Consider the following 21,330-nt stretch of genomic DNA (forward strand, 5'->3'; position numbering starts at 1 on the left):
GTAGAAGCTTTTAGCAGTGGACGAGTCAGCGTGTGCACTTTGACCAGTCTGTGACTACTCAGCCCCATACACAGCAAGCTGAGATGCACTGGGGGTTTTGACTCTTTCCCATAATAGCTGATAAAAACTTACAGCAAGTTGAGCTACAGTAGCTTTTTTGTGGGATTGGTCCAAACAGGTCCGACTTAGCTTCCCATAGGATTAATGAGCCTTGGATACCTATGAATCTGTTACCAGTTCACCAGTTGTCCGTTCTTGGACTACTTTTAGGAGGTACCAATGAGTGCATACAAGGAATATCCCGGAGACCTGCTCCGACCCTAGCTTTTTAGACATCACAAAGTGGCCTTTGTTAAAGTCTCTCAGATCCTCATGCTTGCTATTATTTCCTGCTTTTACGCATCAACTTCGAGAACTGATGGTTTACTTGCTACCTTACATATCCCCCTTGACGGAGGAAAATCGATGATATTCACGTCACTTTTCAGTGCTTTAATGTTGGGGCTGATTGATGTACAGTATATTAGTTAAAGTATATAATCTCCTCCTTGGATCTTATCAACAAGGTGCTCATCACATGCGTATAAACTCTAGAGACTGCTTTATATGAAAGTTTTATAATACTAGCATCAGTTTCCTGGAGAAATCTGGCACCAATGACCGTACTGAAGTTTGTTTAAAGCGCATGACCTGTAACAGCCAAATGAAATTAGTGGTGAGTGTATATAATTAATTCATTTATTCATTCATTCATTTATTCATTACTTTTCATTTTCTATATTGCTTATCCTGCACAAGGTCATGGGAAGCCTGCAGCCTAGGAGACTTTGGGCATTTAGCGTCAAAAGTTTTCTTATCCTAATCAGGGACTGAGTTCACTTTTGATGGGATGCCAGTGTGCAAATATTCACATAAAGGTATCCTTTATAATTTTGGGAGGTTTTAGGAGGCCTGCAGAAGGAATGCAAATTTATGTGGACGCCAAGGAGAAAGTGGTTGCACACAGACAGTAACTATATACACTAAAAGGTTGAATGCATACAGTATACTGTAAAATCATTGTCAGTGTTCACATTTGACAATATAAGCAGAGCTCACTTAGTGACTAAATTGAGTTTGTTTTATTCTTTTATTAACTTTTACTGAGCAAGTCCTCCGACTTGTTACTACTGTTGCTGTAACCTTGAAGGATGTGAAGTTTCTGAAAAATTCCAGACAAGTTCCATCCTTACTTAGGCATCCAGTCCTTCCCTAGAGCACCATCAATGACAAGTCATAGCATGCTTCGGTTAAACCCAAAAGACTTAAACCTGACTCGACCGGACGAATAGGGGGTGCTAAAGTTGTAGAGACTCAGTTTCAGAGAACACTCATGAGACCGCGAGTGTGTGTCAAAATGAGTGGGCAGCAACAAGAGTAGAGGAGGAACTTAACAAAACTGCTCTCTCTCTCTTCTCACTCTGTGAATGAGTTTATGTCAGGGCAGCCAGTCCTGCTCATGGCGCGTGTGTGAGAGAGAGAGAGAGAGAGAGAGAGAGAGAGATCTCCAGTGTGTTTGGTCTATAACAAGGCTACATATTGATGCGAGCGAGACAGCACGTTTTGTTACGTCTTTGAGGGTTTCAGTGGAGGCCAATGTGAGAGGTGGCGATACTCAGGGTTGGGTAAGTCTACAAAATATCTGTGCTACAAGCGGGCAGTGTGTGGGTTTTCTCTAATCGTACTGTACTGGGATGGGGGTACAGATGGAGTTTTAGCCAATATTTATGGCAGCTTGTTCGATCATGCACAGGTCTCTAAACGATGGTGTTACCACCAGCATGGTATTAATCAGCATGTTTATTTAAAAAAATTTTTTTTCTATGATAAGTAATCTTATATTGACATTTCGATAGGATAAATCTAAATGAACGGACAACCTTTGCTGCAAGAAATGAGATTTGAAATGAAATAAGCTAAATATGCACAGCTTATTATTCACCTCATAATCATCAGCCATCAGTAATAAAATATAAATGAGTTACATGGAATAGATTTATATCGTTTTATTGGTATCGTTTTCTCATTTCATTTTAAAAGAGGAAGTTTTCTTTTATAACTCACAGTAAAGAGCAAGACAGAGAGAGAGAGAGAGTATGTGTGTGAGCGAAAAGAGAGAAAGAGAGTGAGAGAGAAAGAGAGAAAGGAGGGGTGGCTCATGGTAAGTGTAAGTTGCCGGGTATGATTTGCTCATGTTTCTGTTGCTCCTAACACAGGAAGCTCACGTTCTTCCCTTTTTCTGACGCCTGGTGCATCAGCAACCATCTAAATCACAAGCGAACTGTTTTGCAGTTCATCCTCTGTATGCACACTCACAGGGGTTGGAACTGCATATCCACACACTTGGAGTCTTCTCACTTATACTGTGAATGACTAGTATAACTAATACTAATATTAAAAAAAGTTATATACAGTAAGTATGTATAAGAACTTGGATTACATCCATATTCAGAATTTTGATAAACTAAATGAACATGTGGTTTAATTTAGTTCATCTGTATAACCATCACTTCAAGCATTATATAAGAAATGATGTACAGCTTAGACTTTGAAATACTTAAGTGTGTGTTCTAGCATACAACTAGGAAAAAACACTGTTTCTGTGGTTACTTCTGTTGAACATGAACATCATCTCCAAATTTTGCAAATACACACCCACACACACACCCACCCACACACACACACAGGAGCTCATTGCTACTTGTTGACAAGCTATATTTAGTTTCTGTAAGGTAACTCTAACTTTTTTCAATAGTACAGTGTATCTCAGGGCTTATACTACATACAGGGAGATGCTTTAATTAAAAAAACCTTTTGTTGAATTTATACCTATGACAAGACGGGTAGTATGGATCACTTTCCATATACAAGCCCATGTTTGAGTGTGTATTGGATGGGTCTGTTGACTGCCACTGGATTGTATCCAGTATGTAACACAACAAGGCCAAACAAGGCCATAACAGCAGTCACCTTTGATCAGGAAGACTGCATGCACATGGTGACGTGTGTGTTTTTTTGATTATTGCACCATTTTGTGTTCAAAGCAGGATTTCATCCAGTCGGAGGTACAATGTCGTCTTATAATGTCAAACTGAGAAGAGGCGGAATCGACTATGACACACAGATTAAAGGTAGGACACAAGCTAAATTAGCTTTTTTAAAACGTTTGATTGCTGTAAAAGACATATTCAAGCCAAACTGTTTAGTGCAGAGTACTGTAAAGAAATAGAATTTTAAAATTATTTATTTTCATATAATAGTATTTCATACAAATATATAAGCGGTGTTCAAGTCAAACCGGGACTTGATATGTAATGTCTTATAAATGAAGGCGTGAAACTTCATTTAGTTTTTTTAAGCACGTTGATGAGATGCTTAGCCGCAGTAAAAAATGCAAATGGTGCAAATATTTAAAAGAGGGCCCTACCAGCGTGAATAAGGGTCCCGGCCGAGGTGGCTCCCTGCAGTGAGCATTCAGTGAATAGAACTCCTCATCCTTGCAAAGTTGACAGATTGTCACCAACTTGCAGAATAGATGCATCTGTCTGTAGCAACAAACAAACCTCACACATTAACGGAAACTCTGCTGGGAGTTTTTGCCACATCCACCGTACAGTCCTGACCTCGCCATTTTCACATGTTTGGGCACTAAAGGAGCTACTGGAAAGCCAGCATTTCATGTTGCTAGACACATATTTTGTTATAATAAACCTATGTAATGACAATACAGTATATGTGTGCTCACAATATGTGCTATTAATTTTAGACATTGAGCTTTGAATACTTTAATGAAGAGTTTATTATGTCTAGGGTTTATCGCATGGCATGGAAATCTCAAGTGGATTTAAATATGAATTGACATTCTTATTTAATCAGGAATTATTTTAGTGTAGATTTGCACAGACACAAGTCACTAACTATTTTTATAAACTAAGACTGAATGTAAATAATATTCTTTAGTTTGCACTGAGTTAAGCAATTTTCAAGCCAAAAAGTGGAACTTGCACTCAACAGACCATCTGTAAAAAAAAAACAGAGAAAAAAAAATGCTGATAGATCCGGTCTGTAGATTTGGGAACTCCTATTTCAGCAGTTCCAGTACTCTCTGTCTTTCAAACTTAAGCTGCACGTAACTTCATATAGATCATCAGTGTTCAGTCTTATCCACAATAGGACCATGTGGCTGAGTGGGACGTTTTCATTTCAACAAAGCTTCTAACTGTTCATATCATTTTATCCTGGTCTTCAAACAACTTATTAGGTGTTTTTTTTTTGCAAAATTGGAACCAGCAGTCACACTGGCTTTCTGTGGATAATATTGCAAACCACTACAGCAGATATATATATATATATATATATATATATAAGTTAAAATAAACCTATAAGTCAGAAATAGCTTCAAAACACTTGACTAACCTTCTGCATCGCCTTCCTTTTTAGAGAAAGTTTAGCGGAAGATATGTTAAAATAAGTCATTAAGCAGAGAGGAAGCATGTACAGTATGCCGTTGACTAATAAAATGAACTATGCCAAAAAAGTCTGCGGCCTGAGTAGGTGAAATAAAAAGAGTGCACAAGGAGAAGTGCTGTTGCTGCAGATAGCAAACGCAGAGCAAAACAATTGAGAAACCACTCTGATAAAAGGCAACTAGACCAGGGTTTGTTTTTGTACACATACTGTATATCCAAGGGCATTTCTATTAATGAACCTGGAAGCTACTGTAAATTATTTCTAAGAGTACACATTGCACAACAGATTCGGATCCAAAGCTGTAAAAGGTTGCGAAATTACTGTATACGACCGCATTCTGCACTGCATTGCCCTCTGCACTTTTCTCCTGTAATCCTTGCACCTTGCACAACCGGTTCAACACTGTTCGACACTGGCTTGCAGAAATTAAGCGAGCTTACAGAGATAATTAGATGCATTACAAATTCATCTTGGCCTTTTCTTTTCCTCCACTTCCTCATCTCTCTTTTGCAGAGGTACGCAATCAGCTCTCTGAGCAGCTGCGTGTGTTTGATAATCATTTGGAGCAGAAATCGCAGGTACTGCAGGATCTGAGTGATTATCTGCGCAGACGTGGCGAGATCGAGGGCGAGTATGCACGCTCTCTGGACAAACTGGCAGACAGGTTTACCTCAAAGACCAAAAAGTGAGGAGCGAGAAAATGGTTTCGGCTTCTTTTAATGACAGGTTTTTTAGTAGCAGAAAAAGGACATAATTTTGATGTATTAAATGTATTAAGCATGTAAGTGCTTTTAATTTGTAATTAATCTATGTTAAAATTAAATAGAGTCTATTTATGGCTAAGGTTAAGGTGCTTTTAAGCATTTAAGAATGTAATGGTTATAGACAAATGTTATTACAATTGAGTGTACTAATTTACATATAACCTATGATTTATTGCTAATTAAACCAGGAATAAATACAGTAATAGTTATGCACATTTTAAATGATGATTTTAAAAAAAATAAAGTTGTTAAATTGTACCCTTTTATATATACCTTTATGCATATGTATATACACTGCCTGGCCAAAAAAAAAAAAGTTGCAATTCAGATTGGTTCATTTATTAGCCTACTGTAAGAGGAAAAAAACCCCAACTGAGAAAATTGATGAAATTGGTCTACAAATTGTCCAAAGCATTATTAAAACCAATTCCGATGAGAAAAAGTCAAAGAGAAAAGGTTTTCCGGAAAAAAAAAAAAAAAACTTGTTGAATCGGCATTGTTAAAGATCTCGAGTTGAAATAACAGCTATATTTAAAAGTGAAAGTAAGTGTTACAAAAAGTCACAGTATTGTGACTAAACTGTTTGTTAGTGAGGCTAAGTAAAAAAAAAAATGCTTCAAGAGCACAAAGATTGGATTTGAGCAATAAAAAAAAGTCATGTGGTCTGATGAGTCCAGATTGACTCTATTTCAGAGTGATGTGTGTCTGGGTAAGAAGGGAAGTGCTGTACCCATCATGCATAGCGCCCAGTGTACAAGCCTCTACAGGCAGTGCTACGACCTGGCGTTGCTTCAGATGGTCAGGTCTAGACTGAGTAACGTTATGTGGCAATAAAATGAAGTCAGCTGACGACCTGAATGTACTGAAAGAGTTTTTCTACCCTTACAGCACAAGCATATCTCAGGACTCAAACTGTGCAAGAGCTGTTCTGGGAGCATGAGAAATCATTTTCACACATGAATTGGCCAGCACACTGCACACTGTGTGTGATTTTATTCATTTATTTCTTTCAATTATTATTTTTTTTTTTGGCCAGGCAATGTACTAAATCATCATTCAAATTGTTTTCAGTATGCTCTTTATACTCTCTCTCTCGCCTGCTGTATATATGTGGTATCATTTCATGGTTTTTGTATGTGTCTCTACATCTTTTCTAGTCGCTACATCTCTCTCTTTGTCTCTCGCTTTCAGGAGGGAGTCCAGCAGTGAGTCTGTGTTGAAATGTTGGCAGGAATTGTTGATCCAGACACGCCATGAGAGTAAAGATCACATCTCACTAAGTGAGAGCTGTGGCACTACCTTACCACAGCAGCTCTCTCGCTGTCTCGAGCTTGTTCAGCGCCTGGCAAAAAAAGCACGTCAACACACAACACAGACACCCAAGCACACACATATACACACACACACACACACACACACACACACACACAAATGCTGTAAAGTAAAAATGTTTTTCGGAAATATACTGTATATTTAATTTTTTTATGTATATCAATTGACAAAATGCAAAGTGAGTAAAACAGAAGAAAAATCTAAATCAAAGCAATATTTGGTGTGACTACTTTGGCTTCAAACCAGCATCAATTCTTAAAATTCTATTTCGACTTCATATGCAGTTTAAAATATGTTCATTCACTGAAACAAAAACAGCTATTTAGGAGGCATGAAACCAGTGGAACCCTAGTGCCCTATTGACCGTCCAGCATCAGAAGTCTGGCCAGAAGTGGTCTTCATGGATGAACTTGGCCCAAAAGCCATACCTACAACTTGGAAACTAGGCTAAGCAATTCAACTATGCACAAAAACATAGGAACTGAGGTTCAAAAAAATGAGCCATATGAACACCTGAACCAGTCATTTCAAAGTTAGAATATTTTGGCTGTAGTGTGTTTTTGCAGACAACATTGAAACATGGTGAAGGTGCCTTCCAAGTTTGGAATTTCTAACTTGAAATTCTAACTGGTTTCTAAGTTGGAGATTTTGTCCGGGATTAATGCTGGGAAATACAGGCAGATACTTATCCATCAAACAATACCATCAGGGAGGCGTCTGATTGGCCCCAAATTTATTCTGCAGCAGGACAACAACCCCAAACATACAGTCAATGTCATTAAGTACTATCTTCAGTGTGAAGAAGAACATGGAGTGCTGGATTCATTTGGTTTGGACAGAGCCCTGATCTCAACATCATCAAATCTGTCTGGGATTACATAAAGAGAAGGAAAGGAGTTGAGGCAGCAGACATCCACAGTAGATCTGTGTTTAGTTCTCCAAGATGTATGGAACAATCCAGCTGCTGAGTTCCTTTAAAAAATGTGTATACTTCTTAAGTACACCTAGAAGAATTGATGGCAATTCTGGTTTGATTTAATTGGGATTTCTCTATTTGTTAATTTTCCATTATGTTAACTACTGAGAATAAATAAAAATAAACTGTTCACACTTTTATTTTTAAACGCAATCTTACTTGACAGCATTTTCACACCTCCCACTTGCAGTACTCTGTGTGCGTGCATGTGTATATATATACATACATACGTGTGTGTGTGCATGTGTATATACATATATATATATATACAGTATACGCACGCATGTAGTATGCACACACACACACACATATATATATATAGAGAGAGAGACAACACAGAAAGAGAGAGATTTTTTAATTCTTTTTTTAAATTTTTTCAGAGTAAAGATATAAGTACCCAGTTACAAGATGGACTGCTGAAGGTCACAGCTGAGCTCCAGACCGTGAGTGTTCTACATTTGTATTTTTGTTTTTCTGCTTGTGGTAATCTCTCTTACAATTCAATGACCTTGCATATGAAAAGGGAACAACCTCAGAAAAAAAATGCACTATCACAATATTTTGCATTTCAAAAAGTACATCTTTGAATAATAGTTCCAAATTTATCTTAAACCCAATCTTAAATATACATACAACTTCTCTCAGAAATGTTTATATTCAATCAATTCTCTCTCTCTCTCTCTCTCTCTCTCTCTCTCTGTATATATATATATATATATATATATATATATATATATATATATACCCACAATTATATCAAATTAAAGGTCACCGTAATTGTCACTGTAATTGTTCTGTTATAGACGCTGAAGACATATTCGCTGTATCACACTGAGTACTTGTCGGCTGAGGGCAAACTTAAAGAAGCCACCAAACAGGAAGAGAAACAGAAACAAAGTGCAGCCAAGAAAATGGAAAGACTCATCGAAAAGGTAAGTTTTATGTTTTTTCCATCTAAACCAAATCTAAGTAAACAATTGGAGTATCAGAGTGTAAAGTGCCAGTGTACAACCCTAATAATATAGAAAGGCCCAAATCAAAATATCTAGAGCTCATAGAGTAAAATCTGAGACAGCTCAAACCTGTAGGTATTAATAAAAGACAATACACAGTGAGAAGGTAAATAAATATCAATTATATGTTTTACATTTTTAATTATTATTTTTTTTTAAATAATTATAAATAATAATCATGGCACAGGCACGGTGGCATAGTAGTTAGCACTGTGGCTTCTCACCTGTAGATTAAAAGGTTGAGTCCCACCTACTTTACTCTCCAGGTCTCCTGTGATCCTGTACAGAATAAGCAGTAATAAGAATGAGATTATAAGAAAATACTGTATTTGATTTAACTTGAATAGGAAGTCATTTCAAAAAGAGCAGGAAAAAAACAACATTGTTTACTTAACTTATATAATACTCATTAGGGATAAATACTTTCTGCAGGCAGTATATGTGCATATAAAATGATTTATGCATTACACAAGTTCTTACTGTAAGAGCTAAATTATTACACATAGGAAATTTTAGTTCATTTGTGCAATATGAACATGTCGATTTTTTTTTTTTTATTCCATTCATTGGTGGCAAACTTTATATGTTTTTTTTTTTTAAGCTGCTTCCTTCTTTTTTTGTACCTCTCTGATGTGGGGCATGTGTGTGAACTTTGTAGAAGAATTTGCCCTTCTAAGTGACAGTACACGGATGTGTGTGGTTGCATGTGTGCGGTTGCATCCGCGTGGGAGAGACGTTTGCACCTTTGTGCCACTGCAGATGACTCTAAACCTTGTCTTTGTGTTTGCAGAGGCAGTGTAAAGTACAGGAGACCCAGCTAAAGTGCACCAAAGCACGCAATGACTATCTGTTCAACCTGGAAGCGACAAACGCTTCCATGCACAAATATTACGTACAGGATCTCTCTTCCCTGATTGATGTGAGTGTCCAGGTTTGGTGTGGTTTAACGAAGTTTTAAGAAACGTCTGGCATTATTCATGCAAATGTTGGAATCTGAACATAATTTCAAGACTTTTTCTCTTCCCTTCCCTGTTTGCAACTGTATACTGTAATGATTTACTGTATAATCTCACAAGTTCTGTTTTGACTCTGGTTCCTCTTATTGTTTTTTGTCATATAAGGAATTATTTCTTGGCATTGATCTTGCTCATTAGGGCTTTAAATTTATCCATAACATTAAAACAATAACATTAAATCACTTCAACATTAATTCCCCTTGGGCCAACGAGACATGACTTGCTGGCGATCATTGTTGTTCAGTTCATCTGGTGGTGGTGGTGTTGATGTTATGGCTGAGCAGTATACATGAATATTTCTGTGAATCTACTTCGTAATATCTGTTGTTAGAGTTCACTGATGCATTAGATGCTTTAATATGAAAGCTTCAACCCCTTATTACATATTTGACATTTTCTCTTAGTTCAGCGACCTGGGTTTCCATCAGTCCCTGTCCCAAGTGCTTCAGTTTTACCTGTCCAGCCGCTCACAGGCCCACCAGAACCTGGGCTCTGGATTGCAGCAGATTGGCCTCGCGCTTTCCGTTTTGGATCAGAAGCAGGACAGAGACACATTGATACAGGCTCATGACGCGGCTTTCTGCATGCCTCTTCGGTTACAGTACCAGCCTCATGAGGGTGATCAGGTACTCTGTGTGTTTGCTTGGGTTTATGGGTTCATATTGGTGTTCTGATGTAAACATGTTTTGATATATTTTTCGGTACAGGTGTATGAAGTGAGCGCTGATTTTGATGTAAAGACTGAGCTTGATACTCGATTTCACCAGCTGCAGACCAGACTTTACACGGTTACAAATGAAAACGAAGAGGTAGTTTTACAAACCAGACACGTGAAACAGTTCTGATATCAGATATATTATTATTATTATTATTATTATTATTATTATTATTATTATAACTTAAAGTCACATTTTTTCTATTATTATTTCCTGACAGTTGAATAAAATGCTGCAGGTTTCTCAGTCTGCTCTGCTCGAAAACATCAATGAGGATATCTTCAGGTCTGAACATAATACCAGCCAATCTTTGGAGAACATATATGAAACATCGACCAGTAAGCCGAATCAAGGAAAACGTAGATCCAATTTGCAAGAGGCAGAAAGCTCGTACTCTACGGTAAATAATTTTATAATGTAAGTGCTGATTTTATAGTTGTAGCTCCTTGTTGTTTTTGCTTTCATTTTAATATATGTATTTTTGTTGTAACGCACAGAAATTTAAGGACTATCTTATTAATGGCTTATTAATATCAAAACTACAAGCAAAGCATGATCTACTCCAAGTTGCTATGCAGAAGGGTAAAGTATCTGCTTTAATATCTACAGAAATCTATTTAAAATTATTGCAATTTTATGAATTCTAAGAAACATATAGGTATGTATATTAATAACTTTTTTAATGCCTGTTCATAACCAGCTAGTACTGTGGATGGTCGGCATCACAGGTAATTAAACAAGATCTTTTTTATGTTTACTGTGATAAATAAATAACAGGTCTGTCTAGACTGGCAAAGATAGTGTTCCAACTACAGGTTAATAATTACTTGCACATAATTTATGGTGTAGGTGACATTAGTTTAATATAGAACTATTAAACTCATACGATTTAATGCATGGTGGGAAAAGTACACAAATCATGTGAAGTTTCTTTGCATTTCTAGTTGAAGACTTTTACTTTACATTTAAATATGAACGTCACATCATTTGTGTACTTTGCCCACCATGCATTAAATCGTATGATCTATCAAACTAAGTACGTAAGTAAGTCATTATTAGCTAAAAAATAAAGATTTTGAAGTACTGAGCTTGTATTAGCTCTCAGTAGCCTGTAGGTCATAGTAAAATACTCTCTTTCTCTGTCTCTCTCTGTCTCTTTTTTCTCTTTCTTTCTGTGTCTTTCGTCTCTATCTCCAACCGTCTCCACTTCTGATTTCAAACACCTGCTACATGATTGAATATTTCATAGGGACAAGTACTGTATAATATGTATAATAATTAGTAGTTGACAACACACCACTGTTGTTAAGTAACACAATGCCATACATAAATGTAGTAAAGTAGAAAGTACAGATATTTGCTGTAGGATGTAGTGGAGTAAAAGGAAAAAAGATTCTAATAAAACTACTTAAGTATAGGGGGCCAAGGGTAGCTCAGTGGTTAAGGCATTGGACTATGGTTCGGAAGATCCCAGGTTCAAACCCCACAACCACCAAGTTGCCACTGTTGGGCCCTTGAGCAAGGCTCTTAACCCTCAACTGCTCAGATGTGTAATGAGATAAAAATGTAAGTCGCCCTGGATAAGAGCGTCTGCCAAATGCCCAAATGTAAATGTATAAATACATAAAATGACAATTTTTCAAGAGCAGCCATTTTTCCATTTTAATATATATAAAGAGGAGGACAGTGGAGAATGGCCAGGCTGGGTCAAACTGATAAGAAGGTTACAGCAACTTAAACACTCATTCTTTACAACCATGGTAAGCAGAAAAAAGCATCTCAGAAAGCACACCATTCCGAACTTTATTTCAGAAGGGCTATACAGTGGTAGACGAAAATCTAATCGAGTTACATTGCTCTCAGCCAAGAAAAGCAATCTGAGGTTTTAACTGGACAGGTTTATCTAAACTGGACAACACACTGGAAAAGCACGTCAAGTTAGGTCTCCTGAGATGCTTTTCTGCTCATCGTGATTATAAAGTGTGGTTACGTGTGCTACCAAAGCATAGTGTACTCGAACAATCTTGGCCATCCTGTCTTCACTAGTTAACAGTTCCTGCCTGCAGAACTGGATGTTTTTTTTGTTTCCCGTACCATTCTCTGTAAACTCTAGAGACTGTTGTGTAGGAAAATCCTAGGAGATCAACATTTTCTAAAATTCTTAACCCAGCATTTCAGACATCAACAAGCATGACACTGTCAATGCCACTGATATTCCCTTTTTATTTCTCTATTCTGATGTTTAATATGAACAATAACTAAAGCTCTTGACTTGTCTCAGCGTTACTTTATAAATCATGTGTCTAAAACATGATTGGATAATTGACTAGCTCCAAGAATTACTACATGTACAGCTGTTTCTATTTAAGTGGCCAGCAGGTGTACATTTTATTACAAAAACGGAATAGATGTATTACTGTTAATTCTGTAAAAAGATTCACAATGACTTGGAGCTATTATTGAGTCATTGGGTATTAAGCCAGATCTTCTTGGTATGACAACAGCTCTTGTAAAATGTCATCGTATTTTCCACTCCTCCGCAATACCTTGTTAATCACAGTTACATTTCACACATCAGAATGCGTTCCAAGAGGTCTGTTCGCCAGAGGAAGAACCTGAATGCCTCTCAGACCAGCCAGAAGGCCTTCTCTCATGACATGCTCTCTTACATCCAGGTATTCTGTCTCTCTGGTTGTAGAATTGTTGTGCACTAAAATGCTTGCTTTTGTATTCTATTGATAATGTATCTCTTGAGCGTTATCTTATTTGTAAAGCTTGGGTTCTACTCTGCAGGCATTTGAAGAACCCATTCCTTTGGTGGTAGAAAGCTGCATCAGATTCATCAACCTTCATGGTAACGTGATTTGAAAAGATTCCTTGAAAATGAAAAGTGTCTGCATTTAGGCCTATAAAGGGCATAAACTAGACCAATAAACTACACCAAATTGAACGAAGGGTGTTCAAGTCAATCTGGGATGTTTGGTTGTGCAGAATAACAGAACACAGTTATGAGAATTAAAAACTACCTTTATTTCTCTCCAAAATCTCTTGCTAAACTAATTCACTTATCCCAGCACTTTACTAGTGCTTGAATACCATCACGGTAGAAAGTTTTCATGGCACGCCAGAGCCATGAACGAACTGCCTGCTTCACTTCTGAAACAGTGGCCTCCCAGGAACTCCTTTAATGCAGTATATTGCATTGTGTCCTGTTTGCACATTTGCACGTGCACTTGTGTTATATTTTGTATAGTTATGTCTTTTATATAGTACTTTATATAGTACTAGTTGTTGATAATTTATGGTGTTAATTTGGTCTTAAATAGTCAGCTAATTAGGTGTTAGCTTATTTATGTTACATATATGTAGCAACTTGGTTCTGCAGAAACGGCATTTCGTTTCACTGTGTACTGAACTGTATATGGTTGAAATGACAATGAAAGCCTACTTGACTTGACTTGACTAATGGTCCAAACATGAGGAAATGGTTTGGAGCGAGGAAAGAACTGTATGGGGGACGTGACAATAACTCTCAGCCAAGTTCCTTTAATTTCCAAGTGAGGTTCATAAATGATTGTGAGTACAGTTTCCCCAGACAGATGTGTCTCTTACACAAGTTGGTGACTAGTTATCTGTTAATTTTCAAGGATGCAGTGGGCTCTGAGCCTGGACCATCATTCAAGGACGCACCGCAAAAGGTTGCGCCGTTCAAATATTTTACTGCGGCTAAGAGTCTCATTACCTTACAGTGCTTGAAGTCTTCTGTAAATGTAAAAATCTTTTTTACGCCTTCATTCATTCACAAGAATTTTACAACCTTCATCAATATGTTCTAGTTTGATTTTAACACCCCCCCTTGTACTTTCCAAAAACAATTAGATATTGGATTATTTAGTCTACTGTGGATACAGGCATGTTTTTAAAAGACCCAAGCTCTCATTGAAATTCAAGGCTGTTTGTACTTGCAGAGAGTTTCATTAGTGTTGTGCGTCCGAGAGTCTGTGAGTTGTAAGTGTATGCCAATTTTTTTTTTTTCTGAGATAGGAGTGCACAAACCAAAAATTGTACAGTCATTTGAGTAAAATTGCAAAATCATATGTAGATACCAATACAATTCTGTTCATGATCAGTAATAGGGTCCTGTTACTGTATGTTATGAAAACCCTTTTGGTTACCAACCTTTAACTCTATAATTCTTTAGCCATTTTTGTGGTTATCATAATAAAAATGGATAATTGCTTTCCTCCACAGTGATATTCTTTTCACATAATACTAGAATTTATGTTGGGTAAATGTAAAGTTACATACTGTAAGTAACTGTGGTTACTGTAACAAGGGGGCCATATCATAAACCAACCCATGTACTGTGTAGTGCTTTAATATACTCTTTTGAAGATAATAATCCTTTAAAGTGTTATTATAGCAGAGAGTGGTTTAGAGTCCTGATGCCTTACACTATTAAGGATGAGAAACACTAGCAACTAACAACAAAAAAATGGTAGAGAGTAAACTCAATACCAGTGCATCTACATGTGAAACTCTGCAAAAGAGGTAGCCATAGGCACAGTCAAAGGTTTCTTTATGAGAACACCATAAAGTACAGTCAAAGGTCTCTTTATGAGAACACTATAAAGTACTTTAAAGCACCTTTAAGTTTAGATCTGGTCAGTGGCAAGAAATCCCCACGACTTTACTTCATTCATTCATTTGATTGGTACTTTGTTCCAATACGAGGGGATGGTATAGAAACCATACCACATGTTCTGCACATGCACATGTTGATCCAGCTTGTGGCCAGAACCAAAGACCTTTGTTCTTTTCATACTGCCTTGCTCTGCTCTTTTGGAAAGACTTACATAATAAAGGCACAAAATATAATTAATCAGTGCCTGCAAAACAAACTAATTTTGCTATTCCATTTAATTTTCCACCTTTTTCTATTTGACAAGGCCTGCACCATGAGGGTATCTTCCGAGTCCCGGGTTCTCAGCTGGAGGTCAATCGGCTCAGAGACCTCTTTGAGAAAGGTACAGTATGTGTGTTTACTCTGTGAGACTGCTGTGGGCCATTAATAATGCAGGTTGCGGTAACTTTCTGTGTCCTGTTTTATAGGGGATGACCCCTTGGCTGATGAAGTTTGTGCCTTGGACTCAGTGGCTGGTGTGCTGAAGCTCTATTTCAGAGGAATGGAAAACCCTCTCTTTCCTAAAGACAGCTATGAGCAGCTGATGGAGTGCGGACGTAAGGGAAATTTTTTTTTAGCTTTTTCAATTCTAAAACCCTGAACTAAAAATATTTTTTTTTTTAAATAGCTACTGAATTCTTAAAGAAGAATGTAAAAAGTCTTTTTTTTTTTAAGTAATTGTTTTGATTTGTATTAATGGATACTATTGTGCTTGAGACACTATAATATTCAACTTATGAAACTACAGTACAGTTGGTTGACAGATTTATAGACCCTACTGTATATTGATGTTTAATTTATTATAAATGTCTCTTTCACTTCATTTTTAGGAATCGAGGATGAATCAGAGAAAGTTGCACAGTTAAAGTCAGTTATTCTCTCCTACCCGCAACCACTAGTTGTGGTGATGAGATACTTGTTTGCGTTCCTCCACCAGTGAGTAATTAATTACTGCTCATGTTTCAACGTACTTTTATAATATAAATGTTATCCAGACTGCTATAGGTCATGCTGTCTCTGTCTCTCTCTCTCTTTTTCTCTCTCTCTGTGCAGTATCTCCCAGTACAGCGATGAAAACATGATGCAGCCCTACAACCTGGCTGTGTGTTTCGGACCCAGTCTGATCAGAGGACCTGAAGATATAGATGCCGTTACTCTTCAGTACATCAATGCTCTTGTCAAAACAATCATTATCCACCATGAGAGCATCTTCCCCGGCCAGAACGAATTAGAGGGACCTGTCTATGAGACGTGCATGACACTGGAGCAAGATGACATGTGAGAACCCCATGCAGACATGCACTAGAGGTACAGATACTTAAATAAAAACATACGTCCATAAATTGTGTGTGTGTTTGTGTGTTTTTGCAGTGAAGCTAACACAGAGGAGTTAGAGGTGGAACAAGACATTTCTCCAAACAAGGAAGTTAAAGACGGTAAGCTTTAGCTTGTATAGTTTTCTGAGATAAAATTGCTCAAGCAGTGCTTACTTCATTTATATGCTAGTCATGTCAATATTACAAAATCAAGCTTAATAAGCATCTAATAAAGTAGATACATTTTTTATGTGATATTTTGCAGATTTTACTGTCCACCATGGTGTTTTACTATTGGGTTCATAATTTTTCATTTGATTTGTTCCTTGTAATAAACCAGAGTGGTCTCAGACTGCTTTACATTTTGCTTTATGGATAAAGAACATGCGTATTGCTGTGCTCCAGCTTTCTGTCTCCACTGGCCTCCATGAGGCATAGAAACCTCACAGGAATCACTAGCAAATATGTTATAGAGGGTAGGCAGCTATTGCAGCAGTAATAATAACAGCATGTGACAGGAAGAGTAAACAGTCCATAGAAATTACCTTTAAAATATATGTGGTTTATGACAGTCAAATGATAGCATCTTGTGGAGCAACCATTGTTTTAAAATGACGCTTTTAGTAGTGGTGAGAGCAAAATAGTGCTCTGAGATGTTATCTGTATTAAAATGTCTCGAAAGTCGACTTTTGAGTGTCCGTGCATGCTGAACACCAAAAGCACTGAGGTCATTTGCAGTTAGTTCACTTTCATTTCCACTTTTGCGGGACTGTGATTCATTTAAAAAGAACTGCCTAAAAAGGTTAAAAGCGGGCATAATGAATAGAAATACAGTGAACCATGTTAGCCATATCAATCTTAAGATCTTAATCTTGTAAATACTTGTACCATGTGAACCAAGCTTGGACATACAACAGGCACATAGAACTCTAATGAGAATAAGATAAAAAAAATAAAAAAAAACTTTCTTCACATAAAGTATAAAGGCAATATAAAGTACACTGGCTGGTGTAATATTTTCATTAGAGTACCTTTTGCTTTGAATACAGTGCACAATGTGGTGGCCAGTTAAAATGATGGTCCCATGAACGACCCTTTCACAATTTATGTTGTGGAATATACATTACCTGTGTGATCAGGAAAGGAAAAACTCCATTCATGTGATAACCTGGTCATTCGGTACTTTCAGATCATCAGCTGACTTCATATTATATACAGTAGATAAAATGGATCAGAATCACTTGTTAATATCAAGTTTTATAAATGTTATAAAATACTTATCACCTTCTGTCTAATCAGAATCAAGCATTTAAGTTGCACTTGTACCGCCAGGGTCTGGGTTTGATTTCCACCTCGGGTCTGTGTGCATGGAGTTTGCATGTTCTCCCCATGCTTGGTGAGCTTCCTTTAAACACAATGTCTAAACCTTTTCCAACTTTACTCTGCAGAAATGGAAGGAGTCGCCTTGTTCGACTACACAGCCCGTTCCCCAACTGAGCTGTCCTTTAAACAGGGTGTGCGTCTCCGGGTTTATAGCAGAGCATCATCTGACTGGTGGAGAGGAGAAATAGACGGTTTAAAGGGGCTTATACCGAATAAATACATCAGTGTGCCAAGGTTAGTCATTCACACAGAAAAGGCTCAGATTATTAATTTCTGGTAACAGTCCAATGGTCATAGATTGTTATAGTGTTAGAGTTGTATATAATTAGACATACTGATAGAGCTAGAACACTACAATGGGGAGGAAAATTCAGAGCCAAAAAAATCATGTATAGCATAAAAAATTTACAGCCTAAACACCTTAACCTGTCCCTTTGTATCCTTGTTTTACATTTTATGCAGTATGGAGGGAAGACAAGACCACAAAGAAAGATGCAACAGTGGAAGTCAGGCAGATGACCAGCCACCCGGGTCGACTCAAACACGGTACTCCTCAAATGTGCTAAGAGTGCAGGATTTCTAGATTAAAGAAAAAAAAATCACAGAAGTGTCTTTCTATAGTCTAACTTCATCTAATGAGTGTGATTTCCATATAATTATTTAATCATAAAAATGGTTATTAATGGTGTCATAAAGTTAAAAAAAAATCTAGGAAAGATATTTTTTATATCACCACTTTATCAGTCTGAATCGGTTTGAGAGTCTGATTTTCTTACCAAGATTTCGTCCTCATGTCTTCCATCATCGTCTTCCTCATGTTATCTCATGGCGTTCTCATGTTCCAGTGTACTCTGTGGGATCAAAATCTATAGCTCTGTGTTTTCAGTGTTTCCTTTTTTTGATCTACATGAGTTCTACATAAATTCTAATCTACATGAGTTCACAAATGGTTCATCTTCATTTACCAGGATCAAAGTGTTCAGCGAGAAGGCGGGGTTCAGTTCCAGTCAAGCTCTGGCAGGGAAGATTTCCTTACAATTACCCACAGTTCAACTGTCAAACACTTCTCCGAGGGCTTTGCGAAAAACAGAGTATGCAATTACACTTTTAAATGTTTTACCATGGGATAAAATTGATTGTTGTCTATTCTCTCTCCTCTACTGGTGTTCTGTAGAAAGGGATGGATAACAGTAAAAAAAAAAAAAACTGACATGATTTGAAGTACAGCTTGTGTGGGAGTAAATCAATTAAGTAAAAGTACTAATAAATAGTAAGGAAAATAACTTGAGTAAGAGTTTGTAAGTCGTTTGGTAAAAATAAAATACTTCAGGTCCTTTTATGTGTAATGATTTTGGACGCTGAAATGAACGCCATCTTCATAATGTTATCTGACTAGCTAGCTTATTAGGTTTGTTTTTTAATTTATTAGGTTTATTGTTTGTTGATTATTTTCATTTACACTATGTTGTGGTGGACTTTAAAATGTATTTAAAAGGGGGCAGTGGTGGCTTAGTTGGTTAAGGCTGCGGGTTACTGATCGGAAGGTCGGGGTTCGAACCCCAGCGTTGCCACTGTTGAGCCCTTGAGCAAGGCTCTTAACCCTATCTGCTCCATGGGCGCTGTAAGCTGGCTGACCCTAATTGGGATATGCGAAAATTGAGCAATTTCCCTCTGGGATTAATAAAATTATTATTATTTAAAAAATAAGTGTGAGAAAATGGAGGACTAAGGTAGTAAGGGTATTAATGTATAGAAGTTGATTTGTCATCATCACGTGATTACCTCAGAAAGTGTACAAAAACCTGCTAGTTGGTCCAATTTGCTAGCGATAGTGTTACCTCATTGCAAATGAGGTGATGCTATGCAATACGCTGTGCTTAACGCTTCATAAAACAATGTGCAGGTAATTAATACTGACATTTCAAGCTTTCTAATTAATAGCTCACAAATTGTTGGAAAGAATGGAAAGCTAGGGCACTACACAGGGTGTAGAACCTCTTATTCCACACAACAAGTAGTACCCTTGTTTGAAGGTTAGAGAAGGATTTGGTGTTCAGCCTTGTGTTAAGTTAGCTTTGTAGCGCAATTCAGAACGACTGAGAAGCAATTACTAAGGAGACAAAGTGTTGTTTAATATGATATGACATTATCAGATGTGTTTTCTTGCTAAAAGTGCTTCTGTGACTGGTTTTAAACTCAGGTTTTGGTACTGGCATCCGGTAAGTAATGTCCCTTTTGCCATCCAGTGGGCGGAACGATGGCAGACAGACATCATGACAAAGTCAAATGATTCAGGAGGCTAGTCTAGCTCACTCAGCTACCTTTCTAGTCTTACCTGTAGATGTTTTAACAGGTTGCATGTTGAAGCTGTAAAATGGTGACATCATTACAAGTTGAGGCTCACAGAATTTGCCGATCACTATCATGTCAAAAAAAAAAAAAAAGCACAAGTGATACTTATCTCTTTTCCTCGGGTTATAGATAGCTTCAAATTTATCAGCATTTGTTAGCTGAAGTGTAGATTTTTAAGAAGTTTCATTTTTCATTGGGTCTCATATACTGTCTTTTAATTATCTTAAACAAATTACGGTGTGCACCGGATCAAATGAAATTAACAAAGTAAATGTCTACTGTATTTGTACTACTAAAGTATCTTACAATGAATCAAGTAATTAGAGTACAATACAGTTCATTAATTTTCTCATCTGGCTATAGGCAAACTGACATATCGTTTGTTTAGATTCTGCTTCTTTTCCAGGACACAGATGAGAAGCGAAAAAGAGGAGGTCAAAATCCTGGTGGACAAGGTAAGGGTCCTTCTGAATCTGTCCATTTGCTCTTTAGCAGGCCTTTTTCTGCTTAAAGGATTACAGTGAAAATAATGTGCTCTTGCAGGAGGTGTGTCAGCAGATGAACTCTGTCTTCAAGGAGCTTCTTGTTCGACAACAGGAGCAAGTCACTTCATCTTCTGTCCCACCTTCCACTCTTTCCCATTCCTCTGGATCCCCGCAAAGCTTTAACAAGAAAGGAGTGACACAGAAGGGAAAAGGCAGTTTGAAACTAGCTGAACTAAGAAATGAGGGGAATTAATTCTAAAAAACACTGAGACAGCAGAGAACACAAGAGTACACAAAAGGTCTGTTACTGAATGCAAAAAAGAGAACATAAATATGTGTTCCTCTAATGATATGTTGAGTTGTGGTCTGATTAGTTCCTCATCATATTTATTTTTTAAACCTTTGGTGAATGCTGTGAAGAAGTTTTCCCGGATTATTCTCTAATCATGTTACATGACATTAGCACTGCTGGAACTTCCTTATTTATGATTGTCCTCCTTAAAGCTTCAGTGACCAAATTCAGTTTAATCAGCTTAAGTAGTAATTTATTTCCAATGGCTATTTATTCTCCAAATTGTGCAAAACAGTCTACAAATGTTTGTTGTTTTACAATAAAAGTAAAAAAAAAAAAAAAAAGGAAACCTGTGTCTTCCTTTGTGGTGTCATAAAATATTTAGTTTATATATTTTTTTCTGGATTTACTGCATTTATTAATCCAATAGATATCTTAAGTAATTATCTTTTTTTAAATAAAAAAACTTTGCACTAAATATCACATTCTAAC

At 37.1% G+C, this 21,330-nt stretch overlaps 1 protein-coding gene across 3 annotated transcripts; it reads left to right on the forward strand.

Moving 5' to 3' along the window:
* Nucleotides 1–1,416: 1,416 nt before the first annotated feature.
* arhgap4a (Rho GTPase activating protein 4a) lies at nt 1,417–21,165 on the forward strand. 3 transcript variants are annotated; one of them, XM_053482405.1, is made up of 24 exons: nt 1,417–1,664; nt 3,084–3,170; nt 5,023–5,194; nt 6,465–6,627; nt 7,962–8,024; nt 8,385–8,513; nt 9,385–9,513; nt 10,015–10,236; nt 10,318–10,419; nt 10,547–10,726; nt 10,824–10,908; nt 11,027–11,054; nt 12,905–13,001; nt 13,120–13,180; nt 15,276–15,353; nt 15,439–15,567; nt 15,841–15,946; nt 16,064–16,288; nt 16,382–16,446; nt 17,775–17,943; nt 18,172–18,255; nt 18,678–18,800; nt 20,468–20,516; nt 20,605–21,165. In XM_053482405.1, the coding sequence occupies exons 2-24, from the start codon at nt 3,110–3,112 to the stop codon at nt 20,797–20,799; spliced, it is 2,715 nt and encodes a 904-aa protein (XP_053338380.1). In that variant the 5' UTR covers nt 1,417–1,664; nt 3,084–3,109; the 3' UTR covers nt 20,800–21,165. The 3 variants fall into 3 exon arrangements, with proteins under 3 accessions (XP_053338380.1, XP_053338381.1, XP_053338379.1); XM_053482404.1 differs by having other exon boundaries at nt 1,418–1,664; nt 3,087–3,170; XM_053482406.1 differs by lacking the exon at nt 18,678–18,800 and having other exon boundaries at nt 3,087–3,170.
* Nucleotides 21,166–21,330: the final 165 nt, after the last annotated feature.

This window comes from Clarias gariepinus, chromosome 22 (assembly GCF_024256425.1).
Source record: "Clarias gariepinus isolate MV-2021 ecotype Netherlands chromosome 22, CGAR_prim_01v2, whole genome shotgun sequence".
Classification (NCBI taxonomy): Eukaryota; Metazoa; Chordata; class Actinopteri; order Siluriformes; family Clariidae; genus Clarias; species Clarias gariepinus.

Bases quoted from the DNA above. Each gene is read 5' to 3' on its own strand.
- arhgap4a (XM_053482405.1), top strand. From the start codon at position 3,110: ATGTCGTCTTATAATGTCAAACTGAGAAGAGGCGGAATCGACTATGAC. The intron at 10,909-11,026 runs GTAAAGTATCTG...GTTCATAACCAG, and splicing joins CCAAGTTGCTATGCAGAAGG to CTAGTACTGTGGATGGTCGG. The intron at 17,944-18,171 runs GTTAGTCATTCA...CATTTTATGCAG, and splicing joins AAATACATCAGTGTGCCAAG to TATGGAGGGAAGACAAGACC.